The sequence below is a fragment of the Schistocerca piceifrons genome, chromosome 11 (assembly GCF_021461385.2).
Source record: "Schistocerca piceifrons isolate TAMUIC-IGC-003096 chromosome 11, iqSchPice1.1, whole genome shotgun sequence".
Lineage (NCBI taxonomy): Eukaryota > Metazoa > Arthropoda > Insecta > Orthoptera > Acrididae > Schistocerca > Schistocerca piceifrons.
In genome coordinates this window covers 50,316,000-50,336,452 of record NC_060148.1, presented here as the reverse complement: position 1 = coordinate 50,336,452, position 20,453 = coordinate 50,316,000, and the positions used below count along the sequence as shown (strand labels likewise).

At 44.4% G+C, this 20,453-nt stretch overlaps 1 protein-coding gene across 1 annotated transcript in view; it reads right to left on the bottom strand.

Annotated features, from left to right (window-relative positions):
- LOC124719666 overlaps window positions 1-19,982 on the bottom strand; it is a 55,627-nt gene extending 35,645 nt beyond the window's left edge. The window contains exon 1 of the mRNA XM_047244878.1: window positions 19,829-19,982. Coding sequence (XP_047100834.1) covers window positions 19,829-19,982 — 154 coding nt within the window. The remainder of the gene's footprint in view (window positions 1-19,828) is intronic.
- Window positions 19,983-20,453: the final 471 nt, after the last annotated feature.

The window sequence follows — 20,453 nt, the reverse complement described above, 5'->3', positions numbered from 1 at the left end:
GCAAAACAACAAGGGTTGCAAGGCCCCTCCATGAAAAACACGACCACACCATAACACCACCGCCTCCGAACTTTACTGTTGGCACTACACACGCTGGCAGATTACGTTCACCGGGCTTTCGCCATTCCCACACCATGCCATCGGATCGCCCCATTGTGCACCGTGATTCGTCACTCCACACAACGTTTTTCCGCTGTTCAATCGTCCAGTGTTTACGCTCCTTTCACCATGCGAGGCGTCGTTTGGCATTTACCGGCGTGATGTGTGGCTTATGAGCAGCCGCTCGACCATGAAATCTAAGTTTTCTCACCTCCCGCCTAGCTGTCACAGTACTTGCAGTGGACCGTGATGCAGTTTGGAATTCCTGTGCGATGGTCTGGATAGATGTCTGCCTATTACACGACCCTCTTCAACTGTGAGCGGTCTCTGTCAGTCAACAGACGAGGTCGGCCTGTACCATTTTGTGCTGTACGTATCCCTTCACGTTTCCACTTCACTATCACATCGGGAACAGTAGACCTAGGGACGTTAAGAGTTTGGAAATCTCGCGTACAGATTCATGACACAAGTGACCCCCAATACCTGACCACGTTCGAAGTTCGTGAGTCCCGCAGAGGGCCCCATTCTGCTCTCTCAAGATGTGTAATGACTACTAAGGTCGCTGATATGGATTACCTGGTGGTAGATGGCAGCACAATGCACCTAATATGAAAAATATATGGTTTTGGTGTGTCCCGATACTTTTGATCACGTAGTGTAAGTAAAGTATCTATATTTTATTGGCCAATAACTTTCTTTTCATATAAGTTACATGTCCTCTTGCATCAGGGAAAGGAAAGAAAACAACTGAGAAATGTTCATATCGGACAGAAAAAATGCGAATATGTCCCTGTTTATTTAAAAGACTCTGACTGAAAACTGAGTGCTATCTGGCCACTCTATGTTCCTCAGCATCTTTAAAGATTTAGACATGCATACATACTCACGCTCTTTTATGCTAACAGAGAAGGGAGTAGCAGTTGCGAAGAGACAGGAAAGTAATAAATGCTGAAAGATGGTAGAAAGTGGTTGTGCTACAGAAAATTCAAACGAGACAGTGGCAGTGTGGGGGGAACAGAGAAGCTCAGAGCCAGTGGAGCATAGTTGAGAGTGACAGAACAGTTCTTTGAAACGAGTGAAGGAGACAGTCCCAGGGCGGTGGGGCGAGGCCGGGGGGGGGGGGGGGGAGTGCTGGAGAGCCAGAGACAGAGTGAATGAAGTGTATGACAATGACAAAGAAGAAGAGACACAAGCAGTGGGGAGGAAGAAATAGTATATTAGCAATAAGAAAGAGCAAGAGAGAGACAGTGACAGAAGGGTGTAGTAGTAGGACAGAATGAAGGGGAGTGTGGCTGAGAGACAGGAGAGAATGACAGAGATACACAAAGTTATAACAGCGATGGGATGGGCTGAATGGGTGGGTGCGGACGGGCATCTGGAAGTGGATGAGTATTAGCCGTTTACAGGGGTGGACTACTGGATGTGAGCGAGTTTTAGGTAGTGGAACTTGTTGAAGTCTGCGTGTCAAAAAAAAAAAAAAAAACGAGCGAATACGTTCGCATGGCTATAATTTTTGAGTAAAATTTTACAGGTGCAGAAGAAAGTAGCTGCTAACCCACTTTTGAGTGAGAGCCTTTTAAGGAAAGCATATTTTGTGCTCCGATAGTAGCGATTTTTCCACTGCTAGTGGTATGTTTCTTATAGCTTTCCCAGCGTAATAGCCGGCCGGTGTGGCCGAGCGGTTCTAGGCGCTTCAGTCTGGAACCGCGCGACCGCTACGGTCGCGGGTTCGAATCCTACCTCGGACATGGATGTTTGTGATGTCCTTAGGTTAGTTAGGTTTAAGTAGTTCTACGTCTAGGGGACTGATGACCTCAGATGTTAAGTCCCATAGTGCTCAGAGCCATTTGAACCATATGAACCTGAGTAATAGTTTTAAACACGGTTCTCGGGCCTACCTTAGCATTTTGTCATTGCGTCTCCACAATATTACCCAGTAAAAATCGTACGATTTCACCAGGTGGTGTAGCAGCTATTTTTAAAACTGCAGAAACCACACACACGAGCAGACCTCGGTTTCGCACTGTAACGGTTTAATCTATAAACACTTGTAGTCGTCGACATCTGCAGGAGTGTCGTCTGCGTGATACTAACGTATACCATGTTTAAAAATGTGCATAATACTTATAACGATAATACAACAACCCAGCTTAAAAAAAGATGGAAAGGATATTCTACAAATAGATAATATTGAAAACATTTTAGAAACTGAAAAAAAAGGTAGTGTTAGAGAAGCAAAGAAACATTAGGTGCTGAACAGCTACACAATTTAACAGGATTTTTTTTCTTCTTCCCTGAGTTTACCACGTTTTCCTTCGGGGTCCAAGCTATCTCCATACCAGATTTTATCCAAATTGGTTCAGCGATTTAGTCATGACAATGTAACACACAGAGTTACTTTCACATTTGTAATATTTTTATGGGTTGTACGTTCCCTGTACCGTACCAGTTAACCGTTGTCCACCACCGCCTTGGCATATGACTGAGCACATGTGATCATTCCGATATGTTTACAAGTTGTAACACCCAGGTATTTCTACGAGATGAGTGATTCCTATGTGTGAAGTGCACGATTTTATACTTCTGAACGTTTAATGCAAGTTGCCATTCTTTGTGCCAGTTTGAAATCATATCGATTTTCAACATATGGTTAGATGTTTGTGCCGGTTCTTTCGGGTAGCACTTCATTATAGATAACTGCGTCATGGGAGGTTAATATCAATATTTTCCACTGCGTAATCAGCATTCAATACGAACATAAATTTCTCAAAGTGCACTCTAACACAAAGAAGAAACGACGCACCACGAAGAAATTATCCGAATCGGTAGATGTGGTGTACAGATATAAACAAACAAGTGACGACAAGTGAAGAAAAAAAACTGATAACTTTTTCTAAAGAAAGAGCTTCACAAACTGAGCAAGTCAGTAACGTGCTGATAAAACTCTGCCCCTTATGCCGGCAGATATTCGGCTTAGCATTGACTGACAGAGTTGTTGGATGGGCTGCTGAGGGACATCGTGCGAAATTCTGCTCAGCTGGCAAATTAGATGGCCAAAGCCTCGAGACGGTGGGAGGGCTCTTTCCACAATGCTCCTTACGTTCTTTATTGGGGAGAGATCCGGCGACATTGCTGCCCAAGGTGGAGTTTGGCAAGCAGGAATACGAGCAGTAGAAATCCTCGCCGTCTGCGGGAGAGCATTATCGTGTTGAAATATAAGCCCAGGATGGTCTGCCATGAAAGGCGACAAAAGTGGGCGTAGGAAATCGTCGACGTACTACTGTGCAGTAAAGGCGGTGCAGATGGCTACCAAAGAGTTCCTGCTACGAAGAGAAAAGAAACGTCGCCCCAGAACACTCCTGGGTGTCGCGCCATGTGGCGGGCGACATTCTGGTTGGTGCCCCGCCATTGCGCAGGACGTCTGTAGACACGTCTTTGGTCTGAAAGTTCAGTGACTGGAGTAGAATCGTCTTCATTGATGAATTCTGCTTCGAACTGGGCCCCGATGGCCAGTGGAGAGCTGTTTGGAGGCGCCCCAGACAGTGGTAAGGTGAGCCAAACAACTGCTTGCATAAGGCCAGAGGTTGATCAACGTGTTACAGACTTGCTCAACTTGTGAAGTTTTTTTTTTCAATAAATCATCCAATTTTCCTTAAACTACAGTTACATGTTTGTCTTTCTATATTCATCACATCTACCGTCCCATTCGCATAATTCTTGGTGCGTCGTATTTATTTTGTAGTGTACTTCGCTATGATTACCTCTGCATCTGTCGAATTAGTCTCAGTTCTAGCTGCGTTATTGCAGCCTGAATGATACCCCATCACGGTACTCTTTTTAGTAAATTTTGGTTTGATGACTACTCAAATTTATTTTAAGATAAGTAAACACCCTACCTGATATCCTAAGTCGTAGCCTTTGAGTTGACACATATATAAAGATATAGTCTGTTCATGCATGTCCCACATATTTCAGATTCTTTGCTGGTTGACGTAAAGAAATTCACTATGTTCATAAACAGAATGGTCTTTAGGGAACATTACCACGAGCCTTACTGTACAAACTATGTGTTGATTACCCATTAGAAAATATTAATAGTCTTCTCACTGGTTTGATACAGCCCGCCACGAATTTCTCTGCTGTGCTAACTTCTTGATCTCAGAGTAGCACTTGCAACCTATGTCCTCAGTTATTTGCTGTCTTCCTATACACTTTTTGTCTTCTACAACTCCTCTAGTACAATGGAAGTCATTCCCTCATGTCTTAACAGATGTCCTATCATCCTGTCCCTTCTCCTTACCACTTTTTTCCCACATATTCCTTTCCGATTCAGCACAGAAGTTCCTCATTCCTCACCTTATCAGTCCACCTAATTTTCAACATTCGTCTGTAGCACCACATCTCAAATGCTTCAATTCTTTTATGTTCCGGTTTTCTGACAGTCCATGTTTCACTACCATACAGTGCTATACACCAGAAGTACATTCTCAGAAATTTCTTCCTCAAATTAAGGTCGATATTTGATATTAGTAGACTTCTACTGGCCAGGGATGCCCTTTTTCCCATTACTAGTCTGCTTTTGATGTTCTCCTAACTCCGTCCGCCACTCGTTATTTTACTGCCTAGGTAGCAGAATTTCTTAACTGCGTCTGCTTCGTGACCATCAATCCTGATGTTAAGTTTCTCACTGTTCTCATTTCAACTACTTATCATTACCTCCGTCTTTCTTCGATTTACTCTCAATCCATACTCTGTACTCATCTGACCATTCCATTCAGCAGATCGTGTAATTCTTCTTCACATTCACACAGTATAGCAATGTCATCAGCGAATCGCATCATTGATATCCTTTCACCTTGAATTTTAATTCCACTCCTGAACCTTATTTCCATCATTGATTCCTCGATGTAGAGATTGAACAGTAGGGGTGCAAGACTACATCCTTGTCTTACATCCTTTTTATTACGAGCACTTCGTTTTTGGTCGTCCACTCTTAATATTCGCTTTTAGCTGTTGTACATATTGTATATGACCCGTGTCTCCCTATAGCTTACCCCTATTTTTCTCAGAATTTCGAACATCTTGCACCATTTTCAACTGTCGAACGCTTTCTGTCCAGGTCGACAAATCCTGTGAACGTGTCTTGATTTATCTTTAGTCTTGCTTCCACTATTAACCGTAACTTCAGAATTGCCTCTCTCGTGCCTATACCTTTTCTAAAGCCAACCTGATCGTCATCTAGCGCATTCTCAATTTTCTTTTCCACTCATCTGTATATTATCCTTGTTAGCAAGTTGGATCCATGAGCTGCTAAGCTGATTGTACGATAATTCTCGCTCTTGTCAACTCTTGCCGTTTTCGGAATTGTGTGGATGACATTCTACACACCAACGTAAATAGTCGTTTTGTTGCCACTTACCCCATCGTTTTTAAAAATTCTGATGAGATTTTATCTAGCCCTTCTGCCTTATTTGATCTTAAGTCCTCCATAGCTCTTTTAAATTCTGACTCTAATGCCGGGTCCCCTAACTCTTCTAAATCGACTCTTGTTTCTCCTCCTATCATATCAGACAATTCCTCCACATCATCGGCAATGTGCTAAACGCATTTCCTGAAAACTATTTCGAGCAGCTAGTTCATGAGCCCACACGAATACTAAACGGTTGTGAAAACACACTTGATCTCTTAGCAGCAAATAATCCTGAGTTAATAACGAGCATCAAAACGGATACACGGAGTAGTGAACACAGGGTTGTCGTAGCGAGACTGAATATTGTAAAACCCAAATCTTCCAAAAATAAACGAAAACTATACCTATTCAAAAAAGCAGATAAAAATTGATTTGACGCCTACCTGACAGACAATATCCACTCATTCCAAATTAATAATATAAGTGTAGACCAGATATGGCTTGAATTCAAAGAAATAGTATCGGCAGCAACTGAGATATTTATACCAAGTAAATTAACAAACGACGGAGCTGATCCTCCTTGGTACACAAAATGGGTCAGAACACCGTTGCAGAAACAACGAAACAAACATGCCAAATTTAAACAGACGCCAAATCCCCAAGATTGGCGATCTTTTACAAGCTCGAAATTTGGCGCGCACTTCAATGTAAGATGCCTATAACAGTTTCCATAACAAAACTGTCTCGAAACCTGGCAGAAAATCCAAAGAGATTCTAGTCGTATGTGAAGTATGCTAGCGGCAAGAAACCATCAATGTGTGCTCTGCGTGATAGCAACGGAGATACTATCGAAGACAGTCCTGCCAAAGCAGAGTTACTAAATACAGCCTTCCGAAATGCCTTCACGAAAGAATACGAAGTAAATATTCCAGAATTCGAATCCAGAACAGCTGCCAACATGACTAAATAGCCTCGGAGTAGTGAAGCAATTTAAATCACTTAACAAAAGCAAGTCTTCTGGTCCAGACTGTATACCAATTAGGTTCGTTTCGGAGTATGCTGATGCATTAGCTTCATACTTAACAATCATATACAACCGTTCTCTCGACGAAAGATCCGTACCCAAAGATTGCAAAGTCGCACAGGTCACACCAATATTCAAGAAAAGTAGTAGGAGTAATCCGCTAAATTAGAGGCCCATATCGTTTACGTCGATATGGAGCAGGATTTTGGAACATATAGCCTATTGTGTTCGAACATTATGAATTACCTCGAAGAAAACGGCCTATTGACACACAGTCGACATCGATTTAGAAAAGACTGTTCTTGTGAAATACAACTAGATCTTTACTCGCCCGAGATGTTGAGTGGTATTGGCAAGGTATTTCAGAATGATTCCGCATTTCTGGATTTCCGAAAGGCTTTTGACACTGTACCACACAAGCGGCTTGTAGTGAAATTGCGTGCCTATGGAATATCATCTCAGTTATGTAACTGGATTCATGATTTCATGTCAGAGAGGTCACACATCGTAGTAACTGACGGAAAGTCATCGAGTAAAACAGAAGCGATTTCTGGCGGTCCCAAGGTAGTGGTGGTGGTTGTTGGGATGTTTAAGGGGGACTGAACAGCGAAGGTCATCAGTCCCCCAAGGTAGTGTTATAGGCCATGTGGTGCTCCTTATCTACGTAAACGATTTGGGAGACAATATGAGCAGCCGTCTTAGGTTGTTTGCAGATGTCGCTGTCGTTTATCGACTAATAAAGTCATCAGAATATCAAAAGAAATTGCGAAACGATTCAGAAAAGATTTCTGATTGGTGTGACTATTGGCAGTTGACCCTAAGTAACGAAAAGTGTGAGGCCATCCACATGAGTGCTATAAGGAATCCGGTAAACTTAGGTTACACGGTAAATCAGTAAATCTAAATTCAACTAAATACCTAGGAATTACAATTACGAACAACTTAAATTGGAAGGAACACAGAGAAAAGGCTGTGGGGAAGGCTAACCAAAGGTTACGTTTTATTGGCAGGACACTTAGAAAATGTAACAGACCTACTAAGGAGACTGCCTACACTGCGCCTGTCCGTCCTCTTTCAGAATTCTGCTGCGCATTGAGATCCTTACCAAATAGAATTGACGGACTTTATCGAAAAATTTGAAGGAAGGGCAGCACGTTTTGTATTATCGCGAAATATGGGAGAGAGTGTCACTGAAATTATACAGGATTTGGGCTGGGCGTCATTAAAACAAAAGCGTTTTTCGTTGCGGAGGAATCTTCTCACGAAATTCCAGTCACCAACTTTCTCCTCCGAATACGAAAATATTTTGTTGACACCGACGTACATAGGGAGGAACGATCACCACGACAAATTAAGGGAAATCAGGCCTCATACGGAAAGATATAGCTGTTCGTTCTTTTCGCGCGCTACACGAGATTGGAATAATAGAGAATGATGAAGGTTGGTCGATGAACCCTCTGCCAGGCACTTAAATGTGATCTGCAGAGTATCCATGTGGACGTAGATGTAATATTACGTTTACATTTTTGTGATGGCAAACATGCAGAAGTCGTTTCTTCAGTTCGCTGAATATAGCGCAGTACGCTTCAGATTGGTCCTTTGCACCACGTGGGAGAAGATCAAACAGAATATCCCCTTCAGAATCCGACAAGACCGACACCATTATTTAACCAACTGACCGTACGGCTTTCAGTTTTTTCTTCAGAAGTGGGGTTGTGTGGCGCCACTCCATGGACAGCCGTATTGTTTTCGTTTCGAAGTGATGAATCCAAGTTTCACAGCATGTGACGATGTCCAACAAAAAATTGTAACTATCAGTTACGTAATGTGCAAGCATTTCCGCACAGACGGTCCTTGCGTGAAGTTAAAATCTTCGGGGCTATTAGGCCGCTTCATATTTTCTTTAAAATAATCGACGTTTCGACCCCTCTGCTGGGATCTTCTTCAGGATCTTCCCATGTCCACTGCTGCTAGAACACTCTTTCTGTTAGGTGACGAGGAACCCAGCGGGCGCACACCTTTGAGTAGTTCACGTGGTGGACGAGTGTGTCAGCGCTAACAACACGGACGTCCAATTCTGCAGCGAGATGTCTGAGTGTGATCCGTCGATCATCTCGAATGAGAGTGTCCGCACGTTTCAACACTGCAGGAGTCACAGCTGTGTGTGGACGGCCGGCACGGGGCAGATCGGAAGGTCTTGCGCGACCTTGTTGCGATGACGTCAGATGCCTCGTCCAACGACTCGCCGTGCTTTCGTTCACTGCCACGTCACCGTAGACATTCAGCACGCGCCTATGAGTTAGAAATTCTCTCTGCTTGGAACGCACCTCTGTTACAGACGCCATTTTAAAAGCTACGTATTGTCCCCCACCAACTATCGGAGCTCCATGAGGCAATGGGCGGGAATATTCCAATATGTACCATACAAAATTCCGTATTTTTTCAATCAAAAATTTCCGAGAAAAAATATGTTGCGTTACTTATTGAACGCCCCTAGTGTACTGGTTTTAATTTCTGTGATGCGCATCTGGGCTGCATACGTTGCATATCTCGTCAGGTCTATTTACCTGACGCACTCCAATCCTCGTTTTTTGCTCGTGTAAGAGAGTCACAGTGTTACAGTATTTTTTCCACATACACTTACACGGTTGACAGTAAGCTAATATGATAGCTAATTACTCAACAGTCTTCGGATCGGTTAAAACAGTAATTCAACAAGATCTGCCTTTATTTGTAGCAATGTGGCTGACACATGAGACACGCCGAAAATGAAGCAGCAGAGGATTGGATGGCAGCAAGTGGACCCACAGTAAATAAAAAAATTTAAAAAAATATATTCATCTGCCTAAAAATTCGTGGTCAGATTATTCTAGCACTCAAAAGACATTCTCCCCGCTAGTTCCGTTACATTCTCTCCGCTGGTTCCGTTACAAAGGATAGGAGAATATTTTAAAATGGCGACTCAAGTCTCCTTCAGGAAAAGCGCGGAGAAAGAGCAATAAGAGCCCTAGAATAAGAAATAGAGGAGAAAATTCAGTGTCTCTGGAAGCAAACAACGCTGAGCCCGTGAGAAGCGACCTCGGAGCCATCTGATAAAGTTTATCTCGGTTGAGAGATAATCTCGCGAGAGAACATTTAAGCTGTTTCGTACCTGCTCCGTGTTACTGTTCGTTGTGGTGATCCTCGCAGTCGGTAGCACTGCCGTGAAGTAAACTCATGAAGCGAGGCCTCTGATAGGCAGCAATCATCAACAGCCGAAACATCGGGATGCCATCATAGTGTGTATATTGCAGATAATCAGTGCGAGCTTTACAGTAATGTACATGAGATATTAATAAACTTGTAAATGCAGAAAGCTTCCAGGTCCTAATCGACACACAGATCTTGGCTGCATTGTGTCCAAGAGCCAGCGAATCCACTTCGCACGCAGCACAGCCCACTGCGTAGTTTGGTACGACTGCGTGGCCTCTCGTCTGATCACTGTCCTCGTCATCTGTTTGGAGAAGGCTGGAAGTGTACTGGATCGGAGTAGCGTCACAGTGGCTGAAAGACATTGCCTGACATTTTTTACAACATAATTAATCATTAATACTTGTAAGTAAGTAATTCCCGACGTTGCCCAAAATGTTTAATATCTGTCAAGAAATTGATTGGCCCTGTGACTTGTTGATACCCACAGCGAAAGCAACCCGCTTGGGAAACAGCAATCAACTTTTTTTCTTCCTTACTGTTGCTTCCCCCTCCTCCCCCCCTCCCCCACCCCCCGCCAACGTATGGGCTTTGGTTGGATCGTCAGGGGACACTATTTGCCGGGCTTCAGTCATATGAGAGGAAAAATTTTAGAAAAGTATTACAAAAGCAGTTGCAATAAAAGACAGATCGACAGCTATGTAAGTGAAAATACTGGAAGTTGATTTAGTAATTAATTAAATTACAGATACAGATGAATCGAAAATGAGAGTCGCATACGAATATACAGGGTGAGTCACCAACTATTGCCACCAAGAATAACTCCGAAAGTATGATAGTAGCTGAAAAGTTTGTGGGGCAGATGTTGCATGGGACAACGGCGGCCATAATACGACGTTGGTGTTTTGTTGCTAGGTGGTGTCGCGTCAGAGATATGAAGGACAACTTCGTTTTCTTAAATGGGATGCTATAGTTTGGCACTTATTAGCTCACAGCGGCTATCGAGACGAATCGAATGACGTGTAACAGTAAGGTCTTTGAAGATCAACGAAGGTCAAAAACGCGGCACGAACGTCCATGTACAGAAGGTGTTCGAACTGATGAACATTGGTATCAAGTCAGTGCTGCAATCTTCTTATCATGGATTGAGTGGTATTCCTTCTCACTTCGGCACTTGTCGAACCACATGCTCTGACAATTCTCTCTCGCATATCTTCAGCTGTAGTAGAACGTCTTTATAAACAATGTCCTTTATGAATCCCCACAAGAAAAACTCCAGAGGCGTCGAGTCTGGCGAACGAGCCGCCCACGACTCGTCTCCTCCGCGTCCAATCCAACCATCTGGGAATTGTCTCTGCAACTCGTTTCTGGCCGTCAGCGAAAAATGTGCCGGACACGCAAAGTGTCGATACTACATTTTGTTCCTAAAGGTATTTCTTCCAATAACAGACCTAATGTTTCTTCCAGTAACATGGTGTACTTCCTAACATTAGGATTTCATTCGATGAAATAGGGGCCTGTAATTCTGTCCAGAATCCCACACCGTACAGTAACCGACCACGGTTTTTGGTGTGCAACTTGCCGCAGCCAACATGGATTTTCAGTTGCCCAGTAATGTATGTTATGCGAATTAATCAATTTGCGCATACTATTCTTCATTTGAGGAAGAGAACCACATTTGTAACTTTTTTATATCGTAAGATGGCATGCTGTTGTATATGCGTATAAATCAGTTCAAATGATACTTTCTTAAACTTTCCGTGTGACTTGATTATTTAATTGTTCAAATGGCTCAGAACACTATGGGACTTAACTTCTGAGGTCATCAGTCCCCTAGAACTTGCAACTGCTTGAACCTAACTAACCTAAGCACATCACACACATCAATGCCCGAGGCAGGATTCGAACCTGCGGCCGTAGCGGTCGCGCGGTTCCACACTGTAGCGCCTAGAACCGCTCGGCAACTCCGGCTGGCGATTATTTAATATTAAGCTAAAAGTAAAGATAGCTCAAGATAGCTTTAGCGCCCCTCCTTGAGGTTTTCCTGTATCCGCCACTGCTCGTGTGTAGGTATGTATACAAGTTTCTGAAAAGAGCCACAGGTCGCAGTTAGTATTATGTATCTACCGGTTTCGCTCTCCAAATGACAATACCAGCTCTTGCTAAAAATATATGTAGCCTACGTCCTCCCAAATTTTCACTATGGCATCATGTAGAAATTTGAAGTAGATCGGCGAAGAACTTTCAGAGTTATTTCGCAAAAACCTTTCCTCTATATGTACCACAAACACATATATTTAAAGTCAGATTACGAAATATTATGCAGACAGTGACCTTCCTCTTCCCTTGAAGGTAAAGTGTGCAAAATTTCATGAAGATCGGAATAATACTGTAGATTTGTATGAATTACAATGAAACGAACACTATACACCGTGTATCATAATAAATAGTGTAAACACATACAGTTGAAAGTACACGATACTAGAAGCAAAAAAGTCTCAGGAAACATGGGGTCGATAATGGATATCTTAAGAACTACGAGCAGTTTTTCATCTTCGATACTATGAAGCAAATTTCTTCTACTGCAAGCTCTTTGCTTTCCACATTTTGGGAAGTAGTAGTAGGGACCAAAACAAGAAAAAGTGTCCAGTAAACATTGGCTCTAAAATGTACACCTTAAGAGCTATGAACACGTGCTCATCTTCGCTACTTGGAAACACAACTCTTCTAATGAACAATTGCTTATAGCTTTACAGGTTTGCATTTTATAGCAAATGTTACTGGACATACTTCCCAAAATGTGGAAAGCAAAGAGCCTGCAGTAGGTGAGACCTGCTTCACAGTATCGAAGATGGAGAATTGCTCGTAGCTCTTAAGGTATGCATTTACGACGCTATGTTTACTGAGACTTTTTTACTTCTAGTATCGTGTACTTTGAACTACATGCGTTTACACTAGTAATTATGATCCACAATATATATATATATATATATATATATATATATATATATATATATATATATGTGTGTGTGTGTGTGTGTGTGTGTGTGTGTGTGTGTATAGATTATTATAACTATGATGTTTGCCGCCCCTTCTCTGGGTGATCCGCGATCTACATGACTGTATGCAGGCAGGATGTCTTCTCAAGTACCGTTCCACCCCTCACAACTACGGCCTGCTGTAAGCACCACGCAGTCTGGCTCGCCATGTCAGCTAAGCACGTTCACCGGCCATTGGAAAACACTGGTAGCTCTACAAACCACTGCTCGAAATAACAGAGGGCACTGGAAAACTAATATAGCGACTGGAAACGGCTGTAGCTGTTCAATGCACACCAGTACATACCGACAGGAATTGCAGAGAATATACACTGGAGCCGTTGATGACTGGAAACGTGTTTTCTGGTCGGGCGACTCCCGTTTCAAATTGTATCGAGTGGATGAACGTGTACGAGTATGGAGACAACCTCATGAATGTTTAGAGTCGGTGGCATGCAAGAAACTTATTTCGAAATACCACTGAATGCTTTCTTAGAAAACTATTTCGAACTGTTAGTTCAGGAGCGCACTCGAAGTGTTAATGGTTTAGAAACTATATTTTAACTCTTAGCAACAAATAAAGGTGAACCAATAGAGAGCACAATAGCGGATACACAGATTAGTGGCTACAAGGCTGTTGTAGTGAGACTGAATACCGTAACACCTAAACCCACCAAAAATATGCCATGTTATCAGAAGTATCTGGACACTTGGCTGAAAACGACTTACAAGTTCGTGGTAATGCTGGAATCCACCCTCAGCCTTGATGACAGCTTCCACTCTCGCAGGCGTACGTTCAGTCAGGTGCTGAAAGGTTTCTTGGGGAGTGGCAGCCCATTATTCACGGAGTGCTACATTAAGGAAAGGTATCGATGTTAGTCGGTGAGGCTGGGCAAGAAGTCGGTGTTCCAAGACATCCTAAAGGTATTCTGTAGGATTCAGGTCATGACTCTGTGCAGCCCAGTCCATTACAAGGATGCTATTGTCGTGTAGCCACTCCGCCACAGGCCGTGCATTATGAACAGGTGCTCGATCGTGTTTTAAGCGTAAATCGCCATTCCCCCAATTTCTCTTCAACAGTGGGAACTACAAAGATGCTTAGAGCCGGCCGGAGTGGCCGAGCGGTTCTAGGCGCTACAGTCTGGAACCGCGCGACGGCTACGGTCGCAGGTTCGAATCCTGCCTCGGGCGTGGATGTGTGTGATAGCCTTAGGATAGTTAGGTTTAAGTAGTTCTTAGTACTAGAGGACTGATGACCTTAGAAGTTAAGTCCCATAGTGCTCAGAGCCATTTGAACCATTTTTGAAGATGCTTAAAACATCAGTGTTGGCCTGTGCTGTGACAGTGCCACGAAAAACAACAAGGAGTTCAAGCCCCCTTCAAGAACAACACGACCAGACCATAACACCACCGCCTCCGAATTTTACTGTTGGCACTACACACGCTGGCAGATGACGTTCACTGGGCGTTCGCCATACCCACACCCTGCCATAGGATCGCCACATTGTGTACCGTGATTCGTCACTCCACACAACGTTTTCCCACTGTTCAGTCGTCCAGTGTTTACGCTCCCTACACCAAGCGAGGCGTCGTTTGGTATTTACCGGCGTGATGTGTGTCTTATGAGCTGCCGCTCGAGCACGAACTCCAAGTTTTCGCACCTCCCGCCGAACTGCCACAGTACCTGCAGTGGATCCTGATGCAGTTTGGAATTCCTGTGTGATGGTTGGATAGATGCCTGCCCACTACACGTTACGACCCTCTTCAACTGTCAGCGGTCTCTGTCAGTCAACAGACGAGGTCGGGCTGTACGCTTGTGTGCTGTGCGTGCCCCTTCACGTTTCCACTTTACTATCGCATCGGAAACAGTGGACCTAGGGACGTTTAGGAGTGTGGAAATCTCGCGTACAGACGTATGACACAAGTGACACCCAATCACCTGACCACGTTTAAGGTCGGTGAGTTTCGCAAGGCGCCCCATTCTGCTCTCTCACGATGTCTAATGACTACTGAGGTCGCTGATATGGAGTACCTGGCAGTAGGTGGGAGCACAATGCATCAAATATGAAACACGCATGTTTTTGGCATGTCCGGATGCTTTTGAGCACATAGTGTACATGCAAAATACATCTACTTAAACAAGCAGATAAAAATCCGCTTCACGCAATTTCCACTCTTTTCGATCGCAATATCTAAATACAGACAAGACGGAGTTTGAATGCTAGGAAATGGCATCGATCGCAGTTGAGAGATGCGTATCAAACAGATTCCCCACGATACACAAAACATATCAGAACGGTGTAGCAGAAGCAACAGAAAAAAGCACACAAATTTTTAAAAGAACGAAAGAACACCTAGATCGTCAAAGTTATACAGAAGCTCGAAATTTAGCGGGAACTTCGATGGAACATGTCTTGAATAGTTTTCTAAAAATCTGAATGAAAACTGAGAGATTCCGATCATACACTCCTGGAAATTGAAATAAGAACACCGTGAATTCATTGTCCCAGGAAGGGGAAACTTTATTGAAACATTCCTGGGGTCAGATACATCACATGATCACACTGACAGAACCACAGGCACATAGACACAGGCAACAGAGCATGCACAATGTCGGCACTAGTACAGTGTATATCCACCTTTCGCAGCAATGCAGGCTGCTATTCTCCCATGGAGACGATCGTAGAGATGCTGGATGTAGTCCTGTGGAACGGCTTGCCATGCCATTTCCACCTGGCGCCTCAGTTGGACCAGCGTTCGTGCTGGACGTGCAGACCGCGTGAGACGACGCTTCATCCAGTCCCAAACATGCTCAATGGGGGACAGATCCGGAGATCTTGCTGGCCAGGGTAGTTGACTTACACCTTCTGGAGCACGTTGGGTGGCACGGGATACATGCGGACGTGCATTGTCCTGTTGGGACAGCAAGTTCCCTTGCCGGTCTAGGAATGGTAGAACTATGGGTTCGATGACGGTTTGGATGTACCGTGCACTATTCAGTGTCCCCTCGACGATCACCAGTGGTGTACGGCCAGTGTAGGAGGTCGCTCCCCACACCATGATGTCGGGTGTTGGCCCTGTGTGCCTCGGTCGTATGCAGTCCTGATTGTGGCGCTCACCTGCACGGCGCCAAACACGCATACGACCATCATTGGCACCAAGGCAGAAGCGACTCTCATCGCTGAAGACGACACGTCTCCATTCGTCCCTCCATTCACGCCTGTCGCGACACCACTGGAGGCGGGCTGCACGATGTTGGGGCGTGAGCGGAAGACGGCCTAACGGTGTGCAGGACCGTAGCCCAGCTTCATGGAGACGGTTGCGAATGGTCCTCGCCGATACCCCAGGAGCAACAGTGTCCCTAATTTGCTGGGAAGTGGCGGTGCGGTCCCCTACGGCACTGCGTAGGATCCTACGGTCTTGGCGTGCATCCGTGCGTCGCTGCGGTCCGGTCCCAGGTCGACGGGCACGTGCACCTTCCGCCGACCACTGGCGACAACATCGATGTACTGTGGAGACCTCACGCCCCACGTGTTGAGCAATTCGGCGGTACGTCCACCCGGCCTCCCGCATGCCCACTATACGCCCTCGCTCAAAGTCCGTCAACTGCACATACGGTTCACGTCCACGCTGTCGCGGCATGCTACCAGTGTTAAAGACTGCGATGGAGCTCCGTATGCCACGGCAAACTGGCTGACACTGACGGCGGCGGTGCACAAATGCTGCGCAGCTAGCGCCATTCGACGGCCAACACCGCGGTTCCTGGTGTGTCCGCTGTGCCGTGCGTGTGATCATTGCTTGTACAGCCCTCTCGCAGTGTCCGGAGCAAGTATGGTGGGTCTGACACACCGGTGTCAATGTGTTCTTTTTTCCATTTCCAGAAGTGTATGTAAAATACAGCAGCAGCAAGACGCAATCAATACCTCCACTGCGCGTTAACAATGGTGATGTTAGTGATGACAGTGCCAGTAAATAAGAGTTACTAAACATCGTTTCCCGACATTCGTTCACCGAAGAAGTCGAGGTAAATATACCAGAATTCGAATAAAGAACAACTGTCAACATGAGTAACTTAGAAGTAGTTGTCCTCGCTGTAGCGAAGCAGCTCAAATCTATTAAGAAACGGAACTCTTCTAGTCCCGACTGTATACCAGCCAGGTTCCTTACAAAATATGCTGATGCAACAGCTCCGTACTTAGAAGTCGCGTACAACCGCCCGCTCCACGAAAGATCCGCACCCGAAGACTGGAAAGTTGCACGAGTCACACCAATACTAAGAACGGAAGCAGGAGTAATCCTGTGCATTACAGATCCACATTAGTAACTACGATTTGCAGTATGATTTTGAAGATGCTCTGTGTTCGAACATTATGAATCACCTGGAAGAAGGCGTTTTATCGAGAGATAACTAACACATATTCAGTAAATATTGTTCTTGTGAAGAAACAACACGCTCTTTATCCTCACGAAGTAATAAGTGATATCGAAAGGGGATGTCAAATTGATTTAATACTTTTATGTTTTCAGAAGGCTTTTGACACTGTTCCCCACAGACGGAATGTTATCAAATTACGTGTGTCTCAGTTGTGCGAGTGGATTCGTGATTTCATGTCGGAAAGGTCATAGTTCGTAGTAATCGACGGAAACTCTTCGAGTAATTCCAAAGGAATATTTATAGGACCTCTGTTGTTCCTCATCTACATGAATCATTTAGGAGACAATCTGAACAGCCCACAAAGATTTTTTTCATCTGCATCTACATCTACACGGGTAAATCACATTTAAGTGCTTGGAAGGAGGTTCATCGAACCACTTTCACAATAATTGTGTATTATTCCAATCTCGTACAGCGCGGAGGAAACAAACACCTGTATCTTTCAGTGCGAATTCTAATTTCCCTTATTTTCTTATGGTTATCGTAGGTCAGCGTAATCAAAATATTTTCACATTCGGAGGAGAAAGTTGCTGATTGAAATCTCGTGAGAAGATTCCGTAGCAACGAAAAACGCCTTTGTTTTAATGATGTCCAGCCCAAATCCTGTTCATTTCAGTGACACCCTCTCCCATATTTCGCGATTATACAAAACGTGCTGCCCTTCTTTGAACTTTTTCGATGTACTCTGTCAATCCTATCTGGTAAGGATCCCACACCGCGCAGCAGTATCCTAAAAGATGACGGACAAACGTAGTGCACGCAGTCTTTTGAGTAGACCTGTTACATGTTCTAAGTGTGTTGCCAATGAAACGCAGTCTTCGGTTAGCCTTCCTCACAATATTTTCTATGTGTTCCTTCAAATTTAAATTGTTGGTTATTGTGATTCCTAGTTATATAGTGGAAGTTAGCGGTGCTTAGATTTGACTGATTTATCGTGTAACCGAAGTTTAACGAATTCTTTATAGCACTCATGTGGATGATCTCACACTTTTCATTATTTAGCGACAATTACCAATTTTCGCACTGTACCGATATTTTTTCTAAATCATTTTACAATTCGTTTGGATCTTCTGATGACCTTATTAATCGATAAACATCATCTGGAAACAAAGCCAAGGCGGCTGCTCAGACTGTGGCTCTGAGCACTATGCGACTTAACTTCTGAGGTCATCAGTCCCCTAGAACTTAGAACTAATTAAACCAAACTAACCTAAGGACATCACACACATCCATGCACGAGGCAGGATTCGAACCTGTCACCGTAGCGGTCACGCGGTTCCAGATTGAAGCGCCTAGAACCGCACGGCGCCGGCGCTCAGACTGTCTCCCAAATAGTTTACGTAGATGAGGAACAGCAAAGGGCCGATAACAGTACCTTGGGGAACGCTAGAAATCACTTCATTTTACTCGATGACTTTCCGTCAGTTACTACGAATTGCGACCTCTCTGACAGGAAATCACGAATCCAGTCGCATAATTGAAACGATATTCCGTCAGCACGCTATTTCACTACAAGCCACTTGCTGCTGATGCTGTAATTTATTATTGTCGTAAAGTCATCAGATGATCAAAAAAAATTTCAAAATGATTTAGTCAAGATATTTGTGTGATTTGAAAAGTGGCAACTGACTCTAAATAATGGAAAGTGTGAAGTCATTAACATGGGCAGTAAAATATGTCCGCGAAATTTCAGTAACACGATAAATTGCGGAAATCTAATTGAGTTACACAATTAGAGATTAGGATTATGAGTAAATTAAATTGGAAATGTCACATAGGTAATGTGTGTGGGAAGGCTAACCAAAGGCGTCTATTTATTGGCAGAAGATTATAAAGCTGCAGCAGGGCAACTAGAGAGACTGCCTGCACTACACTTGTCCGCCCTTTTCCGCAATATTGCTGTATTGAGTGGGATTCTTACCAGGTAGAATTGACGGACATCGTAAATGTCCAAAGAAGGGCACTCGTTCTGTATTAGCACGAAATAGGGGAGAGTGTGCCACGGATATAATAGCCGGCCGGGGTGGCCGAGCGGTTCTAGGCGCTACAGTCTGGAACCGCGCGACCGCTATGGTCGCAGGTTCGAATCCTGTCTCGGGCATGGGTATGTGTGATGTCCTTAAGTTACTTAGGTTTAAGTAGTTCTAAGAAGTCCCATAGTGCTCAGAGACATTTGAATCACTTGAACGGATATAATACAGGAATTGGGGTGGCTGCCATGAAAAAAAAAAAAGACCTTTCACGTTAAGGCAGGTTCTTCTCATGAAACTGCAATCACCAGCTTTCTCCTCAGAGTGTGGGAATATCTTTTTTGGCGCCCACCTACACAGAGAAGACGAAGAGAAATCAGGGTTCACATGGAAAGATTTAAATGTTCATTTCTCCCGCAGGCTGTTTGAGAGTGGAACACTAGCCACGTAACTTGAAGGTACAATGTAGTTCGATGAACTGCTTAAATATGAATTGTAGAGTGATCATATAGATATAGACGTACAGGTAGTCCTTCACTGGTGGCCTGTGAACGTTTTACCTTGTTTCACAGCACTATGTGCAAGTTAAGCTGCCTGTTTGAGTACATAACTGTGCAACTGCGTAACGTCGAGTGAATCGACGCTGTACGAAGATGTACTCACCGAGGTCTTGGCAGTACGTCTCCCACATCAGTCCATCGCCGTAACTCATTTCGTCGGTGACGCTGGCGACGTGGTTGCAGACACAGTCGAGCACCGAGGTGTTATTTGCTGCCAGCAAAACCAGCAGCGACGTAGCTACGCCCGCTGGGTCCATTGTCAGCTACTCACGCAGAGGTGCGAACGAACACACGCGGTGCGTACCGCAGGGAGCACTGACTGAGTGTGCGCTACGTGCAGCGGAAGAGTTTCCGCAGGAAGGTTAAACCGCAGGAAGCGTGACGTCTCTGACCCGTGACTCGCTCATTTTTCCCTTTACCTTACCAGACATCAACTGCGGACACGCATTCGTCACAAAAGAGTATTTGTTTCACAAATACGCCTGCAACGTGGACTTAGGACGACATCGAGTTACACTAAGAGACTTGTAGCAGATGTCCAGGCGTACTGATTTACTATTCCGACACAAAAATCTCATGACGTGCCAGTCTTTAATAATGAATTGGGAACTGATGCATATTCAAGTGCCAAAGAAACTGGTACACCTGCCTAACATCATGTAAGGCACCAGCGAACACACAGAAGTGCCACATGCGCTCGACTAATGTCTGAAGCAGTGCTGGAAGGA